General features: G+C 33.8%; 1 protein-coding gene across 1 annotated transcript in view; it reads left to right on the plus strand.

Moving 5' to 3' along the window:
• The window catches only part of PRPF6 (pre-mRNA processing factor 6), a 67,801-nt gene extending 41,760 nt beyond the window's left edge, over positions 1-26,041 (plus strand). The window contains exons 17-21 of the mRNA XM_074288924.1: positions 291-424; positions 993-1,084; positions 19,360-19,474; positions 22,999-23,125; positions 25,636-26,041. Of these exons, the coding sequence (XP_074145025.1) occupies positions 291-424; positions 993-1,084; positions 19,360-19,474; positions 22,999-23,125; positions 25,636-25,788 (621 nt within the window). The 3' untranslated portion in view covers positions 25,789-26,041. The remainder of the gene's footprint in view (positions 1-290; positions 425-992; positions 1,085-19,359; positions 19,475-22,998; positions 23,126-25,635) is intronic.
• Positions 26,042-26,335: the final 294 nt, after the last annotated feature.

The raw sequence follows: 26,335 nt of genomic DNA on the forward strand, positions 1-26,335 counted from the left end.
ATTTATATGACATTTTCTGTACTGCCTATTCCATGACTTGTTGAATAGGGATATACATAAGAGATTTCCTTTTTTAGTCATTTTGGTTGATACTAAACATTGAAAAGATAGGACATTCCTGGGTGACATGAACAGCTTGCACCCCCCCCCAAAAAAAAAAAGGGAGGTAACTGTGTAATAAAGACAGATTTATTTTGATATTTGTTTAGTTCTATTTTACAGGTCTCTATAGGAGGTGGTGTTAATTTCTTAATTTCTACTCTCTTTTCAAACTTTATTTTGGGAACTAGTTGAAGAAATGTCCCCACTCTACACCCTTATGGCTTTTACTTTCAAGACTGGAGGAGAAGGTTGGACAGCTAACCAGAGCAAGAGCCATTTTGGAGAAGTCTCGTTTGAAGAATCCAAAGAACCCTGATTTGTGGTGAGTCTCAGTCTTGCTTAACATGCACATTTGAACTTCTGCCTGTAGATAGACTGCAAAATGAGGGCTTCTTAACTATCTCTGGCTAAAAAAATTATGTGTGGAGCTTCTTCTTTTATGGTCAGTTCCTGTTTGATAACCTTGCTTTTTCTGGAGAAATTAAATTTATATGTATGTTTATGCTTTGAATAGCTGTGAATGTTACTTATTTTGTTTCTTCTGGCCTTAGTATTCTAAAAGTATATTTTTAGCAACCAGGCCTATCCTTTTTCAGCGTTATCTTCCCTTTTTGATTTTAATAATGTTAAGGAACATCAGGTTTCAACCTTCTGTTGGCAACTATTATCAAAGAATGGTAATGGCACAGGCATATTAGAATTTTTTTCCATTACTTTTCACATATGCATCATTCAAGATACAGTGGAACTATTAGCGATCTAGGTACCTTATAGCTACTACTTTTAAGTCTAAAACCTTAGTCTTTCAGATAGAGGTTTTTTGAAGCTACTGGGGTTGTAATTGAGTTAATTCTTAATTTTGATTGTCTGCTTAATTTCTGTGACTTCAGGTTAGAATCTGTGAGATTAGAATACCGAGCTGGACTAAAGAACATTGCCAATACACTCATGGCAAAAGCTCTGCAGGAATGTCCCAACTCAGGTAAGGAACAAGTTTCTTTAGGAAAGCTATTTTATCTTGGTGAATAACAATAGATCCTAAAGAATCTGAGATTTGATTCATATTTAATTATAAGCTATTGTATTTGAACTCAGAATTTAAATTTCTTGAATTAGAATAAGTCCCGAATTCAAAATGTTAGCTGGATAAATGTAGATAAGCCTGACTAGTAGAAGTAAGAATCAGTTGCTATTTACTGTTTCAGAGAACCTATGTATAGGTTTTGAAATACTTTCTGAATCAAGTGTTTGCTCTTTATAATAGCTGATATTTAGTACATTAATGTTTACTGAGTACTTATATGTATTCTCATTTGGTCTTCACAAGAGTCCTATAGATACTATGGATATTGTCTCCATGTAACAGATAAAGAAACAGACATTCAGAGAGGTTAAATAATTTGTCCATGGCTACACAGCCAGTAAATGTTAGAGATGGAATAGTAGTCATTCAGTCACCAACCATTTATTAAGCACTTTCTATGTACTTGGCAACATGCCAAGAGCTAAAGATATAAAGAAAAAAGAAGTATGCCCAGCTGTCATTATATTTACTTTTTCTCAAGAAGGAAGACACATGTGTACATGTGCACATACAAAAACAAGTAATAGGTGATTTTGGAGAGGATGGCACTAACAGAGGGATCAAGAAATTCTTTATGAGATGTGGCATTTGAACTGAGTTTGATGTAACAAGGGATTTTAAGAAGTTGGAAAGAGGGAAGACATGTGGGAGACAGCCTATGCAAAGTATGATGGCAGGAATGATGTGTCTTGTAAGCAGCATTTTAAAAAAGCTAAGACTGTAGGTTTTTAATGACAAAACAGAGGAGATTATATTTGATCTTTATGGCAGTAGGGAGTCACTGGAGTTTTATGAAATAGTAGAGTGTCATAGATTTGTGCTTTAGAAAAAATCACTGAAGTTATCTAGGGTATGGATTAGATTGAGAGAAACTTTAATAAGAAGCAGATTGGGAGATTTTTTGTGATATTTTAATTGAGAACTAAGAGTGGGGATTGTGGTTAGGAGAAAGGACAGAAACAATAAGATTTGGCAATTGATGGAATATGTGGAGTGAATGAAAATGAAGAGGTGAGGATGATCCTGAGATTGTGAACTTCTATTGCTGGAAAGATAAATGATGCTTTTAGTAGAAATAAGGAAGATTAGAAGAGTGTGGTGGATTGTGAGTTATGGGGAAAGATAAAGAAAGAGCTTTGTTTTGTACAAGTTACTTTGGGATTCATATGGAAAATCCAGTTTAAAATATTCAATAGACAGTAGGTGATGCTTTACTAAAATTCAGGAGAGGGACTAGGGTTAGATATATAAATCTGAGTATAATCTACATAGAGATTGTTTAATCTATGGAAGATGATGAGATATTATTAAATGAGAGAATATAGAGAAAGAAGAGATGAGAGCCCAGGACAAAAAACTTTGGAACATAACCACTTGGAAAATAGCTCAGGTCACCAAATGGATGATGAATAAGCAAAGGAAGCTAAGAAGGAGTGTTCTAATAGGAGAAGAACAAAGAGAAAGCAGTGTCATGAAAATTAGAGAGGAGAAATCTATGATAAAAGGGTAGTCAGCAATGTAAAAAGCTGTAGAAAAATCAAGATGGATGAAGGTTGATTAAAAAACTAACTAGGTAATTAAGAAATTACTGGTAATTTTGGACAGAACTGTTTTGGTTGAATGATATGGTTCTAAGCCAGATTGCAAAAGGCTGAATGACTAAATTGGAAGAGAGAAACTGGAGTCTCTAAGTCAGCTTTATATAGAAGTTTGGCTAAGAAAGAGATAGAAGATGATAGCTGGTGGGGAATTATAAAGGACTATCTAGGGTTTTTTCAGGATGGGGAAGAAAGGTGTGTTTATAGCCAAAAGGAAAGGAATTAGTAGGTGAGTAGAGTTGGAATGATAATGTGGCCAGTTTGCTAGAGATTGAGAAAGAATAGGATCAGGAACCAAGGCAGAGGTATTTAGATTTGGCAAGGAGAAAAAAAGACTACCTCATTGTCAGAGACTAGGGGAACTGCCACTGAAGTCAGTGATGCCTTGACTACAAAATAGTTTAATTTACCAGTTCATGAACCTCAGCATATGTGGACAGGGAAAGAGAAAGCTGAATATTTGCTTCAGATTTAATGTGATTTTTTCAGGGAGGATGATTTTTGTTATTTTGGTGCATTGTTTCCATAGTACCAAGGATGAAATGGTAGAAAAGGTGGAATCATAGAAGTCCTAAACTGTCCACACGCACACATACAGCTGTTGGTTCTCTTACTACTCAGACTTATTTAGTAATAAATGAGTTGACATACTGCTCTAAAAAATGTGCTACAACCTTCTGGCTATGATTAAAGCTAGAAGGCATAAAGCTGCAACCAAATGGAAGGATGCTTACAGTTTTAACTCAGAGAAGCAAATAAAAAGGTTAATGAAATTGATTTCCTCTTGTACCCAAAGACAACAAAAGGCAAAAAGACCATTTAAAACTTGGTCAGCTATATCAAGTATAAATGAATAGACCACCTCGAAGTTAATTGAAGCTTATACTGTTATGAAGCATGAAAAAAAAAAGTAAGAGAAATTCTGTGAAGAACTTAACAAGAATAAGTATATGCCTTATATGGACTTTAGAATGAATTTAGAGACAGAGTATTGGAAAATAATTTCTATGATCAAGAAATGAAAGACAGATCAGAGGCTTGAAGATTAAGAAACTTCATACCTGAATTTTCTATATATTTCAGTAAGAGTTAGAAGGTGTTGGACATGATGAACATTAAATAATAACATAAAAATAGAATTGGTTGTATTTTAATAGATATGACGTAACTGGTTATACATATAGTACTATTTTGGAATCAGCTATCTGTGTGTGGTCATACTACTATCTGATTATAGCAGAGGCCAAAGTAAATACTAAATAAGGAGAAAGGATAAAATTAGAAGATACTACATGTGTATCGTTGGCAAATCATTTAACTTTTCTGGGGCTCAGTGTCTTCTATCTGTAAAATGAGGCATTCGGATCATAAAACAGCAGTAATCTGATCTTTTTATTCTTCAGTTTTAAAATATTTAAAGTTTTAAGTGCTAAATTCTCTCTTTCCCTTCTCTCTCCCTGAGCTAATAAGTAATCCAGATACAGTTTATATACATATACAGTTATGAAAACATTTCTATTTTAGTCATTTTGTATGAGGAGACGCAAATAAAAGAAAAAAGGGAAAGTGAAAAATCACATGCTTCAGACTGTATTCAGTCAATATCAGTTCTTTCTCTGGAGGTACTTCATTATATTAGTCTTTTGAAATTGTCTTGTATCATATTGTGGAGAATAGATAAATTCTTATAAAAAATATTGCTGTTACTGTGTTTAATGTTCTGATTTTATTTATTTCATTGTGTATGAGTTCATATAAGTTTTTCCAGGTTTTTCTGAAATTATATTGTTATTTCTTATAGCACAATAATATTCTATTGCCATCATAATACCACAGCGTGTTTAGCCATTCCCCCATTGATGAGCATCTCTTTGAGTTACAATTTTTAGCCAACACAAAAAAGAGGTGCTATAAGTATTTTTGTATAAATTCGTCCTTTTCCTTTTTTGAAGGTGTCTTGGATATAGACTTAGTAGTGGTTTAGAATTTTCAAAGTATAACATATTATCTTCAGAGTAGTAATTTTGTTCCCTCATTGCCCATTCTAATCTCTTTAATTATTTTTCTTATTGCTGTGGTTAACATTTCTAGTACAATATTAAATAATATTTTATGTTTTTATTACATTATATATATCATATATCATACATATACATATTATACACATTTATTAGATAAATATTAATTATTTATTTTAAGGTAAGCTCTATTTATTTCTATGCTCTCTTGTATTTTTAATAGGAATTAGTGCTGTATTTTGTCAAAGGATTTTTTTGAATGTATTGAAAGCATAATGATTTCTCTTGGTTTTATTGTTGATATTGTCAATTGTGCTGATCATTTTTTAAATATTGAACCAACCCTGCATTCCTGGTATAAATCCCAATATATGAGCCTTGTGATATATTGCCGCGATCTCTCTGTTAGTATTTTATTTAAAATTTTTGCATTCTTTCTCTGTTTTGACTCTTCTTAGCTTGGTTATCAGCATCATATTTGTATCATGAAATGACTCCTTCTTTGCTTGTTTTTCCAAATAGTTGTGAATCCATTTTGTTTGGGAATTTTTTTATTAGGAAGTCTATTTATGATTTGTTCAAATTCTTTTTTCAAATTTGGATTTGGATTTCTTCTGTTAATCTGAGCAATTAAAATTTTTGTAGATAATTCATTTACTTCATTTAGCTTGTCAAATTTATTGGCATGTAATTGGACAAAATAGCTTCTAATAATTGTTTTAATTTCATCTTCAATGGTGGTGAATTCACTTTTTCATTTGAGTACTAATAATTTGGTTTTTTTTCCTTTTTTTTAAATCAAATTAACCAATGGTTTATCTATTTTATTGTTTTTTCATAAACTCAGGTTCTAGTTATATTTATTAGTTGAATATGTCTTTTTTTGCTTTATTAATTTTTCCTTTGACTTTTAGGAATCTGAATTTAGTGTTTAGTTGGGGATTTTTAATTTGTCCTTTTTCTGCCTTTTTTTTTTTTTAATTGCTATCCCAATCCACTAATCTGCTTTTTCTCTATTTCATGGTAAGCAACTAGAGATATACATTTTCTTTGACTGCATTCCATAAATTTTGGTATGTTTCATTGTCAAAATCTTTAATGAAATTATGGATTATTTCTGTTATTTGTTCTTTGACCTACTTGTTTTTGTAGGATTAGATTATTTAATTTTCAATTAATTTTTAATCTCACTTTTAATTGTCCATTGAATTTAATTTTTATTGTATTATGATCCAAAATGGATGTATTTATCATTTCTCTTTTTCTGAATTTAGTTGTGATATTTTTATGTTCTGATACATGTATAAGTACTATATAATGCAGGGAAAAAAGGTATATTCCTTTCTATTCTCATTCAGTTTTCTCCAAAGATTTATCATATTTAAGCTCTCCAGAATTGTATCCACTTTAACTTTTTTTTGTTGAGATGTTCGGATCCTCCAGTAGTATAGTTTTATCTATTTCCTCTTGTAACTCTTTCAACTTCTTCAAAAATTGAGATGCTATACCATTTGGCACATATAGCTTTACTATTGATATGACTTCATTGTCCATGATACCTTTCAGCACTATAGTTTCCTTCTTTTAATTAATCAATTTTTTTGTTTTTGCTTTGTCTGGGATCATGATTGTTATGCTAAAGCATAATAGATTCTGCTCTAGCTCCTTAACTTTACTCTGTGTGTATCTTTCTGCTTCTAATATGTTTCTGAGAGAGAAGGAGAGAAGAGGGGAGGGGAGGGGAGGAAGAGAGAGATTTGGTGGTGTTATTCGGTAACTGGGCTCTGGGCCTGGGCATTCCAAGCTTTTTGTGCTATGGTTCTGGATCTTATTGCTGGTTTTAACTAGACTTCGGAGTTTAGAGTTAGAGGCTTGCTTTTTCGGAGGTATGTTTTCTTTCTGGCTTGTAATGGAGTTTAGCCTCCCCTGTGTGGGGCTTGTCTGCTGTGTGGGGTGAAGTTTTGCTACTAGGTTTCTGTGATAAAGGCTTTTCTGTTGACTGGCCCTGGAGGAAGGAATTTTGTTGTTGGTTGGCCCTAGGGATGGACACTTGATGCTGGGGGTTGTTAAGGAAACAGGGTCTCTGCTTCTAAGCCCCAGGGAGGCAGGGTTTAATTACTGTTCAGCAGTGAGCTCAAAGCTTCACTGGTGGCTTCTAGTAGGGGTGGGATCATGGAGGTGAGATTTTGCTGCATTGAACAGATTGAATAATTGCTTAGAAGACTGCTAGTTTGAAGGAGGAAGGGACTTCTCTGATGTATTTTTATTGCACTAGACTTGGAGCCTTGCTGCAGGTCCCCTCCTGTGAAGTTAATTGCTATTTCCTTTTGGACCTTGCTTTCTTGCCACCCCAATGAGACAAACCTTTCCTTTGTGCTGATAAGCTGCTTTCTTGCTCCTAGAACAATTTTGAGATGGTTTTCTAATTGTTTGGAGGGGAATTTGGGAGAGCACTCTTTATCCTCACACTACCTTGTTGGCACTGGAAATCACCATTTTAAACATGTTACAAATTACAAGAAACTTAAAATAAACAACAGTAAAAACATTCTGTTACTATTTGTTAGCAAGGTTGAACTGATACAAAGCAGTTGCTAGAATATAGAATTGGAAAGAGCCAAGAAATTTCCTCATCCCACAAACAAAGTCTTCTTGCCAAACAGACATGGTAGCCAAGGACAGCATTCCTTTAAAAGATAAGTCCATTTGTTTTTAAAAAAAAAATTAAGGGGAACATATTGTTAGACTTTGTATTGTGTCACCTCACAAAACAAAGAAAAATAATTCAGAAGTCTGCAGAGAACTTACATGATACTGAGAACATTTACATGAAGAAGTTGGAAGGAAAACACTACAAACATAAAAAGGAGTAAATTGGTATTACTATTTTTAATACTATTTTTTTTTCAATTACATGTAAAGACAATTTTAAACATTTGGTTTTTAAAAATTTTAAGTTCCAATTTATTCCCCCCCTTCCTTCACCACTCCTGCAGCTAAGATGGTGAACAATTTGATATAGATTATATATGTACAATCCAGCAAAACAACTGTTTGGTCATGTATACATATATTGTATTTAATTTATACTCTTAACATATTTAACATGTATTGGTCGACCTGCCATCTGGGAGGAGGGAAGGAAGGGTAAAATTGGAACAAAGGGTTTAGCAATTGTCAATGTTGTAAAGTTACCCATGCATATATCTGGTAAATAAAAATCTATTTAAAAAAAAAAGATTATATATGTACAATCAAGTAAACCATTTCCATATTAGTCAAGTTGTAAAAGAAGAAAAGGCCAAAAGAAAAGAACATTGAAAAAAATAAAGTGAAAATAGCATGTTTAAGTCTACATTCAGATGCCATAGTTCTTTCTCTGGAGGCAGATAGCATTTTCCATCATGAGATTGTCTTGGATCATTGTATTGCTAAGAAGAACTAAGTCATTCATAGTTCATCATTGAAGTGTTGCTGAAAAAATGTTCTCTAAGTCCTGTTCACATCACTTTGTATTACTTCATATAAACCTTCCTAGGTTTTTCTAAAATCTGTTGGTCATTTCTTATACTGCAATATTATTCTGCTACATTCATATATCCCAACTTATTTAGCCATTTCCCAAATGATAGGCATCCCTTCAATTTCCAGTTCTTTACCACCATAAAAAGAATTGCTTTACAAATTTTAGTACATGTTGGTTCTTTTACCTTTTTGGTGATCTGTTTGGGATACAGACCTAATAGTACTATTGTTAGATCTAAAGATGTAGGTAGTTTTTTTTTTTTTTTCCTTTCCCTTAATAGTTTTGTATTTTTCCAATTAAATGTAAAACTAGTTTTCAACATTTATTTTGTAAGATTTTGAGTTCCAAATTATTGTTTATTCCCTTACCTTCCTCCCCAACATAGCAAGCAATATTACATAGGTTATACATGTACAATCATTTAAAATATATTTTCATATTAGTTATGTTGTGGAAGAAAATCAGAAGGGAAAAAAACCACAAGCAAAAAAAGGTGAAAATAATGTTTCAATCTGCATTCATTCTCCACTGTTCTCTTTCTGGATATAGATGGCATTTTCTTATTGGAATTGACTTGGATCAATGTCAATGTATTGCCTAGAAGATCTAAGTCTGTCATAGTTGATTATCACATAATCATTGTTACTGTGTTCTTCTGATTCTGCTCCTTTCACTCAGCATCAGTTCATATAAGTCTTTCCAGGCTTTTCTGAAATCAGCCTGCTCATCATTTCTTATAAAACAGATTCTATTTTTCCAATATTCCATTACATTTCTATACCATAATCTAATCAGCCATTCCATATCTAATTGATGGATATCTATTCAATTTCTAATTCCTTGCCATTACAAAAGGAGCTGCTACATATGTGCACATGTGCAGCCTTTTCCCTCTTTTAAGATCTCTTTGAGATACAGACCTACTAGTGTCACTGCTGGATCAAAGGGTTTGCACAGTTTTATAACCTTTTAGGCATAATTCCAAATTTTCTCCAGAATAACTAGATCAGTTCACAGTCCCACCATCAATGCCGTGCCATGTGTCCCAGTTTAACATATCCCCTCCAATTTTATCATTATCTTTTCCTGTCATTGTAGCTAATCTGATATCTGAGGTGGGATCTCAGAGTTGTTTTAATTTGCATTTGTCTAATCTATAGAGATTTAAAAGCATTTTTTAAGTTTGGTTTTTTTTTTTTTTTGTATGACAATAGATTGCTTGGATTTTCTCATCTGAAAATTGTCTGTTCAAATCCCTTTGACCATTTATCATTTGGAAAATGACTCCTATTCTTACAAATTTGACTCATTTCTCTACATATTTTAGAAAGGAAGCCTTTATCCGAAACTTTGGCTGTAAAAATTGTTTCCCAGATTTCTGTTTCCCTTCTAATCTTGAATGCATTTGTTTTGTTTGTGCACAGCCTTTATAATTTAATGTAATCAGAACTATCCATTTTGCACTTCATAATGTTCTCTAGGTCACAAATTCCTCCTTTCTCTGGAGAAAATAAAGTTTATATAATATATAATATACATGTAAATATATATAATAAAAATAATATATAAATAAATATCTAATAGAAAAACTATACTTTGCTTTCCTGATTTGCTTATAGTATCACCCTTTATGTGTAAATCATGAAACCATTTTGACCTTATCTTGGTCATAAGGTATAAGATATTAGTCTATGCCTAGTTTCTGTTGGTATATGAAGTTTTATAGCCTTTTGGGCATAATTCCTAATTGCTTTTCAGAATGGTTGAATTAGTTTACAAATCCACCAAAAGTATATTAGTGTCCTGATATTCTCACATTCTTTCCAGCATTTATCATTTTTTCCTATCATATTAGAAATTGACATTATTATTGATTTGTTTTCATAGTAATGCTACTAGAACAATTAAATTTTGACTTATTCCTTCAGTATCTGATTATATTTAAAGGAGAAGCAATAAAAAAAAGATGTACTTTAGCAAAATGTCTGGACTTGACCAAATGCAGAAAAACATGTAAAGGTAGTAACAGATCTTTAAAGAAAAGATATTTTTAAAAGGGAAAAAAAATTTCATTTCCAAAAGAATGGAAAATAATTTCTGATGATGCTTTCATCAAAAAAGACAAAGTAAGTTGCTAATGATGTAGTTTATTTCTATAGAATCTTTATGATAATAGACTATGTGTGTGGTGCAGCGGATAAGAGCACTGAACTTGGAATCAACAAGGCTCATCATCTTGAATTCAAATCTGACTTCAGACACTTAATAATTGTAGGCAAGTCATTTAATCTTATTTGCCTCAGTTTTCTCATCTATAAAATGAGGTGTAAAAAGAAATGGCAAACCATTTCATTATCTTTGCCAAGAAAAGCCCAAATAGGATCCCAGAGGGTCTGACATGTAAAGAGGGCTGAAACTCTGAGTTGGCGCACTGGAATCAGACAACCGAGTACTTAAAGCTAATTACCTATTGGACAATACTCTATTAGCATATGCTTGGAAAATGTCCCTTCCCACTATTCTGGCTAGATCTTTTGGGGTATACAGATAATCCTAGGAGAGATTAGGGGGTGGAGTAAGACAAGCCAGAGTCACTTTGGAGGAGAAAGAGGAGAAGGGAGATCGATCTGTGGAAAGTGTATGGCAGTTTGTCGATTCCCTTCACTTCTCCCCCTAAAGACTAAAGACTTTTGCTTATCCTGACTCCGGCTGATTCTGGGGCTTCCAAGGAGCTAACCTGGACTTCACACTGACATTACTGAAACAACTCAACAACAAATGCATTATGAAAACATGAGAAATAAACATATTATTTTCTTTACCTGTTTATGATTTTCTAAACCACATGTCTTTAGAGTCCTCTTAAGTGATGGGTATAGAAAGTGCAATATTGTAGTGTAACAGATTTGGAGCTGGAGGCCATCAAGCCAAATTTCCTCATTTTACAAATGAATAAACTGAGGCACAGAGCAGTTAAATAAATTACTACGGTGACATTGCTAGTAAATATCTGAGAAAGTGCTCACATTCAATATACCAGTATACTATACTTCCTCAATATCTCACTGGGTTGATTTTTGATTGATTTTTAGGAATGATATTTGTTTTGGTAGAGTAAAATAGATTCTTGAATGCTTTCTTTGCACAAAACATGAAACATTAACCGTGAAAATTACAGAAGAATTAATGATAGATAAGCCTATGAAGGCAAATTTGTTCTGCAAATTGCTGGATATTTACATCAAAGTGAAATCTAATTCATGAAGGGTGTTCATTACTGTTACAGAAGAGTCCAGAAAAGAGGTTTCCCATTAATGGCAAGGTTCTTCAAATTTTCATTAGTGAAAATGATATGCTAATTGCATCAAGCTTTGAAACACCACACAACCTTGAGCCATGAAAAAGAAATAGATTTAATGATATATATTGAAAAAGCAAAACAGATGATAAATGTTTGCCTATGGGATTACACATAGCTGAATAGGCAACCTGTTTAATTAATTCATCATTATATAATTTCATATATGTTTACATAGGTAATTGATTATCAGGGTCCAGAATTGAATAGGGGCAAGTAATTGGGAAATTCCTTGGTAGTTTTGATGTGTATTTTTCCAGTGAGGCTCCAAGTTTTTGCAAATCTTGGAACATAACGAACTTGAAAGTGCCCTAACTCAGTATGAACAACCAGATGGCAATAGAAAGATGCATGAAGATCATAAGCAAATTTTAGCATGTAATTAATGTTGATCTGTGCACAAAAGATGGTATAAAAGACATTATTGAAGACAACTTAACCAGCAAAATTGAGTATAGTGGTATAGGGAGAAAATGGGCTTTTTTTTTTTTTTTAATCAGACTGATGGAGAAGATTTGATTTAAACACAGGAATAAAGAGAAATTTTAAAAAGTAGATATGAATCAACAATGATAAAAGAGTAAACAAACTACATTTAAATATGGGGAGATAATTCTGAGGTTATTTCTGAACTCTTATCATCATCAAGTTTGTAGAAGTAGTCCAATTAGACGAGGCATATCTTATGTCTTGATGATCTAAAGAGAAAAATGGAAAGAGGAGAAAGAAGAAATCAAGGAGTATCAGGCAAAGTTATCTTACATAATGAATATGCACAGACAGATATCTAAACAAATGGGGGGGATGGGAGGTAGTTGGTGGCACTTAAACCACACTCATCTGAACTGATCAAAAGAAGGAAGTGTACACACTCATCACACATACACATAGGTACAAAAATACATTTTACTCTGCAGAGAAGTAGGAAAAGGCAGAAAGGAGAAAGGGAAATTAGAGAGGAAGGGAGATTGAGAGGGATTAGTCCTAAATAAAACAAATTTTCAAGATATACAAAAATATTTATAGGTCATCTTGAGGTGGTAAAAAGAGAGAACCCGAAGGGATGTTCATATATTGGAGAATGGATAAGGGATGTTCATATATTGGAGAATGGATGAATAAGTAGTGGCATATAAATATGATGGAATATTATTGTACAGAACTCTTATCAGTATAATGACTAAGCTGGATCCCAAAAGCCTAATGGTGAAACATGCTACCCACTTCCCATTGGAGAAATGAAGAATTCAAATGGGATAAATGTTTTGGACCTGGACAATGTGGGAATTTGCTCTGATTGGCTATACCAGTTTGTAATAGGCTTTGTTTTTTCTTGTATTTTCATTGGGTGCTGGGGTTCAGGATGTTGTAAAAAGATTGTGGATGATTAAAGCAAAATAGTAAAAACAAAACAAAACTTATAGATGATGTGAAGGTATGGAAGGAAGTGGCTATACCATAGAAACCTCAATTCTATCAGTATCTAAGTAGGATTCCTTATCTGCAAAATTACTTAATTTAGACTCATCTATCAGGTGTCTTGGGTTGAAATAACATTTTGAACTTTACAAAGTACACATTTACATCTTTATATTGGCATACAATGTAATTAAAAAAAAATGTTATATTTGGAGCCAGAGAACTGGGTTTTCATCTTAGCTTTGTTACTTTGGGCTTTGCACAAATTGCTTAACATCACTTTATCCCTGTTTCCTTGAAGTCCATGTGAGCTCTGAATCTTATAATCCTAAAATGAGGAAACTGACACTTAGAATCACAATCTATTATGCTACAGATCATATAGCTAGTGTCAGAGTTGATATTTGATTCTTCAGATTCTTTAATCAGTACTCTATTGTTTATACTGAAGCTTTTATTTTCAGATGATAGAGATTGCCTTTGTCTATTTCTTTGAAATAAATTCTTAATCTCAGGAAGAAAAAATAGGATGTTTTCATAACTTTTTGAATTAATATAATTTCTGGTCTGCTAAACAGGCCTTTTCTTTGAAATAGACTTTAAGCTTCTAAATTTTATCTGATAGCTCCTCTGTCTATTCTGTCTATTTTTGCTATATTTTCTTTCAGATCATGCCCTCTAACTGTAGATATGTCTCTGATTGTGATCTCATCTCCTGTGGATTTATCATCTCTAAACTGATGATTCTCAGTTCTGTTGTTGCTGCCTCAAATGTTTCCAATCTTGGATTTCTATCTTTCTGACATTTAATAAAAATTTTCAATAGTTTTTTTTCAAATATATGTAAATATAGTTTTGTAAGATTTTTGTGTTCCAGATTTTTCTACCTCTCTCTTACCTCCCCTCCACGACAGCAAATAATCTGATATAACTTAAAAATGTGCAATTCAGACATCTCTTAACTTAATGTACAGTAGACATCTTAAACTCAGTGTCTAAAATGGAACTCATAATCTTTCTCCCTAATCCCTCTGCCTCTTCTATATTCTCTATTATGTTATTTTTTATAATAGTGTTTTCTTTTTTTTTTTTATTTTTATTTTAATAGTTTTTATTTACCAGATATATGCATGGGTAAATTTTACAACATTGACAATTGCCAAACCTTTTGTTCTAATTTTTCCCCTACTTCTCCCCCCATGCCCCCCAGATAGCAGGATGACCAATACATGTTAAATATGATAGAGTATAAATTAAATATAATATCTTTATACATGACCAAACAGTTGTTTTGCTGTACAAAAAGAATCGGACTTTGAAATAGTATACAATTAGCCTGTGAAGGAAATCCAAAATGCAGGCAGACAGAATTAGAGGGATTGGAAATTCTATGTAGTGGTTTATAATCATCTCCTAGTGCTCTTTTGCTGGGTGTAGCTGGTTCAGTTCATTACTGGTCTATTGGAACTGATTTGGTTCATCTCATTGTTGAAAAATGGCCACATCCATCAGAATTGATCATCATATAGTATTGTTATTGAAGTATACAACGATTTCCTGGTCCTGCTCATTTCACTCAGCATCAGTTCATGTAAGTCTCTCCAGGCCTTTCTGAAATCATCCTGTTGGTCATTTCTTACAGAACAATAATATTCCATAATATTCAAAGAGTATGCACAGTTTGATAACTTTTTGAGCATAGTCCCAAATTGCTCTCCAGAATGCCTGGATGTATTCACAGTTCTACCAACAATGTATCAGTGTCCCAGTTTTCCCACATCCCCTCCAACATTCTGCATTACCTTTTCCCGTTATTCTAGCCAATCTGACAGGTGTGTAGTTGTATCTCATAGTTGTCTTAATTTGCATTTTTCTGATTAATAATGATTTGGAGCATCTTTTCATGTGACTAGAAATAGTTTCAATTTCCTTATCTGAGAATTGTCTATTCATATCCTTTGATCATTTATCAATTGGAGATTGGCTTGATTTCTTATATATTAGTGTTTTATTTTTCAAAAATATATGCAATTTTCAGCATTTTGTTTCAAAATCTGGTGTTCCATATTTTTTTTACTCTTCCCACTCTTCCCCCTCCCCTAAACAGCAAGTAATTCAATATAGGCTAAACATATGCAGTTCTTCTAATTTATCATGCTGCACAAGAAAAATCAGATCAAAAAGGCAGGGGGGGGGGATGAGAGAAAAAAAGCAAGCAAACAGCAAAAAAAAAAAAAAAAAAAAAAAAAAAGGTGAAAATACTAGGTTGTGATCTACATTCAGTCCTGAGACCATAGTCTTCTCTCTGGGTGCATTTGACTCTCTCTATCACAAGTCTGTTCTTCCCTTTTACTTTAGAGGGGAAAAAACTATCCTTTTGCTCCCTTGGGTTCACAATCTAAGAGTCATTTTGGATTCCTCACTTTCTCTTATCCCCTACTTTCAATATTCATCTGGTGCCAAGGACTATAAATTTCATTTTTGCAATGTCTCTTGAATAAGCTCTTTCCTCTCCTCTGACATTGCCAGTACTCTGGTGAAGGCCTTTATCACTTCACGCCTGGATTATTTAAATAGTCTGCCTGCTTCATCTGTCCCCACTCCAATGCATTCAGCCACTAAAATAATTTTTCTTAAGCAAAGGTAACCTCCACCTGTGGAAGTCCCTCTCCTGCCTTGCCCCCTCCACCCAATTCTAGTGACTTCCTAGCTCCTTCAGGATTAAACATAAAATATTCTGGCAGTCAAAACCCTTCTAGCCCATTCTTATAGTATGATAGGAGTATGTCTTCTTACACCTTACTCCTGGAAATGTATTTTTTGATCTAGTGACTCTGGCCTCCTGACTTTAAGAATAAGACACCCAGCCATCTTTGTAGTGGCCAGGAACTGGAAACTAAGTGGATGCCCATCAATTGGAGAATGGCTGAATAAATTGAGATACATGAATATTATGGAATATTATTGTTCTGTAAGAAATGACCAACAGGATGATTTCACAAAGGTCTGGAGAGACTTACATGAACTGATGCTAAGTGAAATGAGCAGAACCAGGAGATCTATACTATATGATGATCAATCCTGATGTTTGTGGCCCTCTTCAACAATGAGATGAACCAAATTAATTCCAATAGAGCAGTAATGAACTGAACTAGCTACACCTAGCGAAAGAACTCTGGGAGATGACTATGAACCACTACATAGAATTTCCAATCCCTCTATTTTTGTCCGCCTGCATTTGGATTTCCTTCACAGGCTAATTATACACTATTTCAAAGTCCGATTCTTTTTGTACAGCAAAACAACTGTTTGGACATTTATACATGTATTGTATTTGATTTATACTTTATCATGTTTAATATGTATTGGTCAACCTGCCATCTGGGGCGGGGGGGAAGGAGGGGAAAAATTAGAACAAAAGGTTTAGCAATTGTCAATGTTGTAAAATTACCCATGCATATGTCTGGTAAATAAAAAATATAAAAATAAAAAAAAGAATTAAAAAAAAAAAGAATAAAGACACCCCATCTTTCAGTTCTGGGCATTTTTCCGGGCTGTCCTCTTATATCTAGAGTGCTCTTCCTCTTTGGCTCTGACTACTGACCTTCCTGACTTCCTTGTAGACCCAACTAAAATCTCATCTTTTACTGGGAATTTTCCCCAGTCTCTCTTAATTTCTAGGATCTGTCTTCTGTCAATTATTTCCTATTTATCTTGCATATGGTTCTTTTTGTGTATGTATGTGTTTATACATATATATACATATATATGTATATATATATGTGTCACAAATATATATATGTAAGTTTTGTGTATGTATAGTAATAATTATACATAAATTTTTTGTGTGTTTTCTGTACCATTAGACAAAACGGTACTTGAGCACACAGATTATTTTTTGCCTCTTTTTGTATACCTTGACAGATTGGCTACTACATAGTGTAGGCACTTAGTAAATGTTTAATGATTAGTTCATGTTACATAAGCATGCCATATTAATATATGCATCAGAGGTTCAGAGGATACAAAATTTAAGGATCAAATTGGCAGTTTCTAGTTGGGTAATATTACATTTATTTTAAATATATTTTTTGTTACAAAACTTTTAAAATTAAGAGTTGGCCCTAGAGAATCAACTAAAAAACTACTAGAAACAATCACAATTTTAGCAAAGTTGCAGGATACAAAATAAATCCACATAAATCATCTGCATTTTTATGTGTCACCAACAAAGTCCAGCAGCAAGAGAGAAAAAGAGAAATTCCATTTAAAATAGTTGTTGATAGTATAAAATATTTGGGAATCTGTCAAAGGAAAGTCAGGAACTATATGAATACAACTACAAAACACTTTCCACACAAATAAATTCAGATCTAAACAATTGGAAAAATATCAAGTGCTCTTGAATAGGTCAATCGAATATAATAAAAATGACAATACTATCTAAATTAATCTACTTATTTAGTACTATACCAATCAAACTCTCAAGAAATTATTTTACAGATCTAGAAAAAATAATTCATCTGGAAGAACAAAAGGTCAAGAATTTCAAGGGAATTAATGAAAAAAAATGCAAATGAAGATGGCCTAGCTGTACCAGATCTAAAATTATATTATAAAGCAGCAGTCATCAAAATCATTTGCTACTGGCTACTCTATTTCTATAAGGTGGAATAGGTTAGGTCATAGGACAAAATAGTCAATGACTATAATAACCTAGGGTTTGACAAACCCAAAGAACCCGGTTTTTAGGATAAGAACTCACTATTTGACAAAAACTGCTGGGAAAATTGGAAACTAATATGGCAGAAACTAGGTATTGACCCACACCTAACACCATATACAAGATAAGGTTGAAATGGGTTCATGATCTAGACATAAAGAATGATATTATAAACAGATTAGAAGAATATCGGATAGTTTACCTCTCAGACTTTGTGGAGGAGAAAGGAATTTGTGACCAAAGAAGAACTGGAGATCATTATTGATCACAAAATTGAAATTTTTATTATTTTAAGTTAAAAAGTTTTTGTACAAACAAAACTAATGTAGACAAAATTAGAAGGGAAGCAGTAAAGTGGGAAAACATTTTTACACTCAAGGATTCTGATCAAGGCCTCATTTCTAAAATATATAGAGAATTGATAAGAATGCCATTCTCCAATTGACAAATGGTCAAAGGATATGAACAGACAATTTTCAGATGAAGAAATCAAAACCATTTCTAGTCCTATGAAAAGGTGCTTTAAATCCTTATTGATCAGAGAAATGCAAATTAAGACAATTTTGAGTTACTACTACACACCTCTCAGATTAGCTAAGGTGACAGGAAAAGATAATGATGAATGTTGGAGAGGATGTGGGAAAACTGGGACACTGATATGTTGTTGGTGGAATTGTGAACGGATTCAGCCATTCTGGAGAACAATTGGGAACTATCCCTGAAGGACTATCAAACTGTGCATATACTCTTTGATCCAGCAGTGTTTCTACTGAGCCTGTATTCCAAAGAGATATTAAAGAAGGAGAAAAGGGACCTGTATGTGCAAAAATGTTTGTGACAGCCCTTTTTGTAGTGGTAAGAAACTGGAAACTGAGTGGATGCCCATCAGTTGGAGAATGGCTGAATAAGTTACGGTATATGAATGTTATGGAATATTACTGTTCCAAAAGAAAGAATCAGTTCAGAGAGGCCTGGAGAGACTTACATAAACTGATACTAAGTGAAATGAGCAAAACCAGGAGATCATTATTCTCGGCAACAAGAAGACTATATGATGATCAGTTCTGATGGACATGACTCTCTTCAATAATGAGATGATTCAGACCAGGTCCAATGTTTGTCTTGTGATGAAGAGAGCCATCTGCACTCAGAGAGGGGACTGTGGGAAATGAGTGTGGACCACACCATAGCATTTTCACTCTTTTTGTTGTGTTTGCTTGCATTTTTTCTTTCTCATTTTTTTTCTGGTTTGATTTTATTTTTTTGGTTCAGCAAGATAATTATATACATATGTATGTATATATTGGATTTAACATAAATTTCTACCATATTTAAAAATATATTGGACTACTTGCCATCTAGGGGAGAGGGGTGGGAGAATGGGGGGGAAAGTGGAACACAAGGTTTTACTAATGTTGAAGACTTATCCATGCATATGTTTTGAAAAATAAAAAGCTTTAATAAAGAAAAAAAATTAAGATTTGGGTCACTGGGATAACCAATGATTAGATTCTTTTTGTTTGAATTTTAGGCATCCTGTGGTCAGAAGCAATTTTCCTTGAGGCAAGACCCCAGAGGAAGACCAAGAGTGTAGATGCCCTGAAGAAGTGCGAACATGACCCCCATGTCCTGCTAGCTGTGGCTAAGTGAGTTCTTTAATGTGTTTAATGTGTTATGTGGCTGTATTAAGTGAGGATAGATTTTAGATGATAGTCTTATTGTGGTGAGAACATATCTGAAGTTCAGGTCTTTTCATCATATTTTAGAAAGGATATTGATGGAACTCGGTAAAACATCCTAAAGATGACAAGTAGAGTTTTGAAAAGCTTCAAACTTTATAATATAGGAAAGAGGAACTGGGATTAGTTAGTCTTAATAAGAAAGAGCTAACATTATAAATGATGTCATCTTAGCACCTCAGTTTGCTCATTCTTTTTTTTTTTTTTTTTTTTTTTTCTTTATTTTTCTTTACAACTCTTGAAGTTATATAATTGGGTGATGCATAAGATTTTCAGGTGCAGAACAGGAGAGGAGATAAGACCCATTAGGAACTTTAGTCCCAAAGATTACATAATATGTGATGAATTTCTTGGCATTAATTGATAGCACTGATATTATTCCAAGAAATTTCTGCCTTTAATGCAGCATAAGTTTCAAATTTATTCCATTGGAAGGTAAATAGGAGGACCTGGGGTGATTTAGTCTGAAGAAGAAAGGGCTAATGGGAGGGGAAAGGAGACATGATAACTATCTTTAATTATGTCAAGGCTGACACGTAGAAGAGGGATTAGATTTGTTTTGCTTGGCCCTAGTGTACAAAATGAGGTAGAAGTTGAGGAAAAAGGTAAATTTAGATTTGATGTCAAGGGAAAACTGCCTATTAACAATAAGGACTATCCCAAAGTGGAATGACTGCTTTAGGAGTTATCTCTCATTGGATATCTTCTCAATGTGTATCCCCTCATTAGAGGTCTTTAAGCACCTTTGTACTGGATGACTGCTTGTCAGGTGTGTTTATAATAGGGATTGGGGTGATGGTGGTAATGGGGATATGATATGAATTAAATGAGTGATGAGGTGTCTTCCAACTCTTGATATTTTAAAGATTATAAATTATTAAAATCTGCAGATATAGAAAGATGTGTGCTTCATTGTGAGACTTTATTTTCAACATATAATTTTGGTAATATTTTCCAGGCTTCTTCATCTAATCAGATAGTGATTCTTGTTAATCATTCCTGGACAGTTACAGGAATTTTAGTTGCACAAATTTCCTGGGGAAGAAAATGCTTGTTTCTCTTTTTACTCTCTGGATGAGGGTATTTTTCTCTTTTATCCTTAGAATTCTTTTATCCTACTCTTTGTGATGAGGTCATAATAAAGAAGATTCAGAGCTGCAATAATCTTCATGATTTAGGGCTTAAATTTTTTTTTTTTTTAAATAAACAGGGTTTTTGTAGTTACCTTTCTAGAAATATGTTTTCTGAGTAGGTCTTTTCTTGTGTAGTGGGAAAGCTGTACTTTCTCTTTGGGGGTTAGGCCAGTTTTTCCTTGACTAAAGCTTATTAGACCACTTAGAAGTAAACTCTGGTTGTCTAGTAGTCCGTGAATGAAATCTTCCTCTTGCATGCTCTCTTCTTCCCTTTAAAGTTTCTCTCTCTTTAGAGGAGTCAAATGGTCACCTTGTTCTATTCCATTTTTCCTTTTTGTTGTATAGCTTCTGTTACTTTGCCTGTTTAATTTTCTATCCTATGGATGTAGTTAAAATATACAGAAAGCTTCTTTTGAGTAGTGAGCAACTCTTCAGCACAGATACACTTGTTTCCATTAGGTTGGTGGCCTGCACTCTCCCAGGGAAACATTCATTTGTCATAAACTTGACCCTGGTCTGGCATTTGCTTGATATAACTTATTTGAAATAACTGAAGAATCATAGACTAATGTTGAAATTAGGCTTGATGAAAATTCCCCTCTCTGTATTCCTTCCTCTTAGTGTATTTAAAAGTCCTATTTATTTAAATTTAAATCTTCTTTGACAAAGTTTGCCCCCTGCAACCCCAGGGCCCCCACGGTGACTTTCTAATAGCTTTTATTCCAGAGCATGACTGGCTTTGGTTTGCTGTGAATAGAGCCAATTATTCTGTTGCTCATTTTTCTCTTCAGTGCCAAAAGTATTTAATAGATGAGGAGTGGAAATTAGTGTCCCAGCTCTTTCACAATCTCTTCCAAGCCAAAGTAAATGAGGCTTCCCAGGCTCTAGCACTATGGGCTGCCAGAGGACTGACAGATAATGGGACTAATTCAGTTTAGTCAGCAAAGGAGAAGACTTTTTCCAGACCCTCTTTTAGTCTAATTTGTACCTCTTTAGGTATACAGCTAAATCCAACACATGTGCTTCTGCCGCCTCTAATGACTTTCATATATGACATTCTGATAGGGATAACTATTATAACCTTGTAAAAGGCTTTGGTTAAAGTAAATAATTTACTCCTAGCTGTTCCCATACTGGTGTTTTGTATCTCTGTTATCAGGGTTCATGCTCTTTAAATCACAGTTTATCTAACACTAAGCAATTAACAGAACCATAAGGCTTAAAAAACAATCATGTTATCAGGCCATGAAATTATGCCATTTAGTAACTTGTACCAGCCAAAACAGTCACCTTATTCATAAGAAATTGACTGGTATAATTGAGCCCTGTTTGATGTGCAGAAACCAAGCCCATAAAATATTTGCACAATTGTAGCTGTAGTCAGAGAGGGAAAATTAAATTAGACCTGCCCTGAACATGGACATAACTGTTGTGGTCTTCCTTCTGACTTGGGGTAGTGGCTTTAATTCCCTATTGAATTTTCTTTGATGTGGTGTCCCTTTGAACCTGTATCTAATAAGACTGTGGTGCAGTCTGATCCTGATTTGTTTCTGATTATGACTGAATTTTTGAGTTTTAGCAAACATTATCCAAACTTCTCTGTTGTTGCCTTGGCACCCCAGTTTACCAGATCCTTTCATTTTTTTTTTCTTTTGAAGTTTTTGTTTTTTAACAATACTTGCAATTAAATAGTTGAGTGACAGATAGGATTTTGCAGGTACAAAACAGGAGATAAAGACCCTTTAAGAACTTTAATTCCAAAGATTTCATAAATGTGATATGTTTGTTGGCATTAATGGGCAGACTTAGCTTTTTTTCAAGGACACATCTATTTTTAATGGGGTGAATGCTTATAGTCCTGTTTTAGAGCAAGGCAGAAACATCCAGGAGATCTCCTAATTGAAATCAGTTTCTACAAGAACTTTTTAAAAATCCCTTTCTTGGTAATATCATAAATTTCATGCAGTTATGAGTATTCCTTTTTGTGTTTTATTGTCTGACCATGGGGAAATGATTCCATTTATTAGGATTTGAAAATCTGGCTCTTGTATTTTGAGAAATGATTTGTTTATGTGGACACAAGGAATAACTTTCTAAAAATTATGGTTGTTATCCTAGAGAGATTGTAGATTCCCCTCTTTATAATTAAAGTAGCTTTTTTCTGACTCAGAGCTTTTAGTTCTTTCCTTCTTGGAGCACATGACTCTGTTGGTCCTGTACAATTTTGTTGTCACCATGACTGTGTGCTGGAAATGATGTCCAGCTTGCTCATTTACTTCTTTCTATTCTCTGCCATAGACTGTTCTGGAGTGAAAGGAAGATCACCAAGGCCAGGGAATGGTTCCACCGAACAGTAAAGATTGATTCAGACCTGGGCGATGCTTGGGCTTTCTTCTACAAATTTGAATTACAACATGGTACGGAGGTAAGGAAGCTTTTTTAATAACAGTTTCTGGATTGCTACTCTGCTCTGCAGTTCCCTCTCTTATCTTTCTATTTTATTTCTTTAGTCTGAGATGAGGTGATTTGAGATCATATAAGAGTAGGGGAGGGCACTGGAGTTGAGAGACCTGGCTTAAAGTCCTGTGACTTTAAGTAAATCATTTCACTTCTCTGAATCTTAGTTTTCTTCTCTTTAAAATGAGAAAATCTAGAGAATCTCTGAGGGTCTTATCTCTTTTAACATTCTGTGATTTGGGATATAGTATTCAACAAAATTTACCCAGGGCTGGGATTCTGAGTAATCTTCCCTTCGGTAATATGGGCTTCCTTTTAGTACTAGTTCTTAGAGGGTGCTAATTAGATCATGGTTTTCTTTTCTTTTCTTTTTTTTTAAATGAGAGAAAAGTAATGGTTTTCTTATAGCAATGATTGAAATGTAAAATGTTTACAATACCATAAATAGGTCAAATATCACATCTTGCAGTCTATTTTGAATCTATATCAATTTTTCAGAAATTGATTCCAAGATTTTTTTGCATTGTTTTTAGCCTTTTCTTCTATTCCTGTTTAAAGCCTTCCTGTTTTGAATTATGTTAGAAGATAGATGGAGATCACTATTTAGAAAAAGGAAATAAGGAAAAGCAGAATTAAAAAAAAAAAAAAAAGAAAAGTTGATTCCAAAACTAGACAGATCATTCTAAATAATTTTAAAATAAGTTATAAGCAGTTTTGAATTGGTGTTAAATGATGGTTAAGGATCTTTTTTTAAAAAATCTGAAAACTATATTGCAAGCAAGGACTTTTTAATCTTCCCAGGAATTCTTAATCTTGGGCCTATAAACTTTTTTTAAAAAATATTTTAAATTTATTTAAATATTCTTGTTTTGCCTTAAAATACTTTAACTTTGAATATAATTGATTTCCTTTGTAATCTTATGTATTTTATTTTATGCATTTAAAAACATTCTGTGAAGGGGCCCATAAGTTTCACTAAACTTTTAGAGTCCTTGACACAAAAGTTCAAAACTTGGAAATTTTGGGGCTATTAACTTGTCAACTCGATTTATGGGGCAGTGGTAACAATTTTGCAAACTAATGTGGCACAATCTCACCAAGTTTAAGTTTTCTTTGACCTAAGCTCAGCATTTGCTTTTTGAGAAGAATGAGTGAAGCTGCTTAGCTGTGGCTTGGTCACTCATTGGAGTTGTATAGTTGCAACATATTACAGTATGTTGATGGAATTCTTGGCCTATGTTATTTCATTTCGTCCTATATCATTTTGAATTCCTTTCTGCTGAGCCTCCATCTACCTTGGGAAAAATAAGCAAGCTACACTAGATATTTTTTCAGGACAGCAGATTGTACACTACCATCATTACAAGATAATTAGGGGGAAAAAAAGTTTGAACCTCAAATAGTTGAGTATGATAAAATGAATCTCCAAGAAGAGGAAGAGGAAATACCCATTTACTAAGCACCTACTATATGCCAAGGACTGTGCTAAGTGCTTTACAGATACTATCTATTGGTGGTATTATTATTCCCATTTTATAATTTAGAAAACTGAGGCAGACAATTTAAGTGACTTGTCTAGAATCACAAGTTAATAAGTGTGGCTGAATTTAAACTCATCTTCCTGATTCCAAACCCAGCATCCTATCCCACTTTGTCACTTTTGGGGAGGGGTTAATATGATCCCTCCCCAAAAGAAATCATCTCAGGCACATCTTTGTGCTTGGGACACATGAGCCAGTCAGTATAATGGAACCCAGGTTGTGTTAACAAATCCCTGGGAGAGAAGACTATATTTTCCTTTATTCCATCTACCATTTGTCCATTGGATTATGTACACCATGGTGAAGAAAATGTTTATTTCAAGAATAAATATAGAGTTAACTCTTATCACCACATATTGATTATCCCATTATCTGTGGTGAATTTTTAATTCTAAGTGACTCCTTTCCATCTAACATTTGCTTGGGTTGTATACACACATGTTTGGGTGATTTTAGGAAATTTAGACTTTTGATTCAACCTGAACTACACATTGACAAATAAGTTGGCCAGACTTCTGGATGCATTCCTATCACTCCCTCTCCCCTCCAAATAACAAAATAAACCGAAATATGGTAGTTTGTATTCCAAAGCTGACTCTAAAGGAACTTAGAGTTTGCCTTTTTGGTATTAATCTTGCTTCAGTTGTCCATCATAGTGGATGGTGGAGAATTGACCACATGTTAATTATCAGACTAAAAATAAATATGATTAAATTAAAGCATGTCTCTTTACTCTGTCACTAATTAACATTTGACCCTCCTTGTTGTCGGAAACTTATTGTCCCTCAATTATTCAACACAACCTTTATGAACTGAAATCTTGTCATATGTCCAAGATCCTCATATATTTACTCTGTCCCAAGATCTTGGAGCTGATACCCTCCAGATGAAAGTATATACTCATCTGCTTAAAGTGTTGTTTTGATTCCTCCTCTAGGAGCAGCAGGAAGAGGTCAAGAAGCGCTGTGAGAATGCAGAGCCGCGCCATGGGGAACTGTGGTGTGAAGTATCCAAGGACATTGAGAATTGGCAGAAAAAGATTGGGGAGATCCTTGTGCTTGTAGCAGCCAAGATTAAAAACACCTTCTAACTGATGCTCCATCCATTCCTGTCACTGTCCCTGGAGAAAGTAGCATTGTCTTGCTATCCAAGGTCCAGAAGGAGGGAGGTAAAGGAAGGTCTCCCAGTAGCTGTGCTGCAAGATGCTTTCCAAATGAACTGTGCATACCATGAGGAATGGTCTTTGAGACATTAGAATTTTTGAGTGCTGATGTGATGGGCAAGCAATCTCTTTAAACGAGTTAACTTGCTCTTTAAATTTAATTAAATTTTTTTTTTTTTAATATATGTGTCAGGTTTAGTAATTATAATTTGTTATTGGATTATTCTTTATTGCCTATTCTACTTCCTTTTCCATTTTGGGGTTTGTCCAGCCTGAGTTTTCTCCATCGAAGATTGTCATAGACAACTCAAATTCATAGTAGGTATATATTGAGAAGCAGTCACTCATCGAGACTGTGGAGAACTCAGTGGGGAAACAAACAAACAAACAAACATTGTTGCTATGTCATTTGAATCTCTAAATTATGTTTTGGAGAAAATGGGGTTGGCCTTCTTAGCTTTCTTATATTCCTTAG

Source organism: Sminthopsis crassicaudata, chromosome 2 (assembly GCF_048593235.1).
Source record: "Sminthopsis crassicaudata isolate SCR6 chromosome 2, ASM4859323v1, whole genome shotgun sequence".
In the NCBI taxonomy this organism is placed as follows: Eukaryota; Metazoa; Chordata; class Mammalia; order Dasyuromorphia; family Dasyuridae; genus Sminthopsis; species Sminthopsis crassicaudata.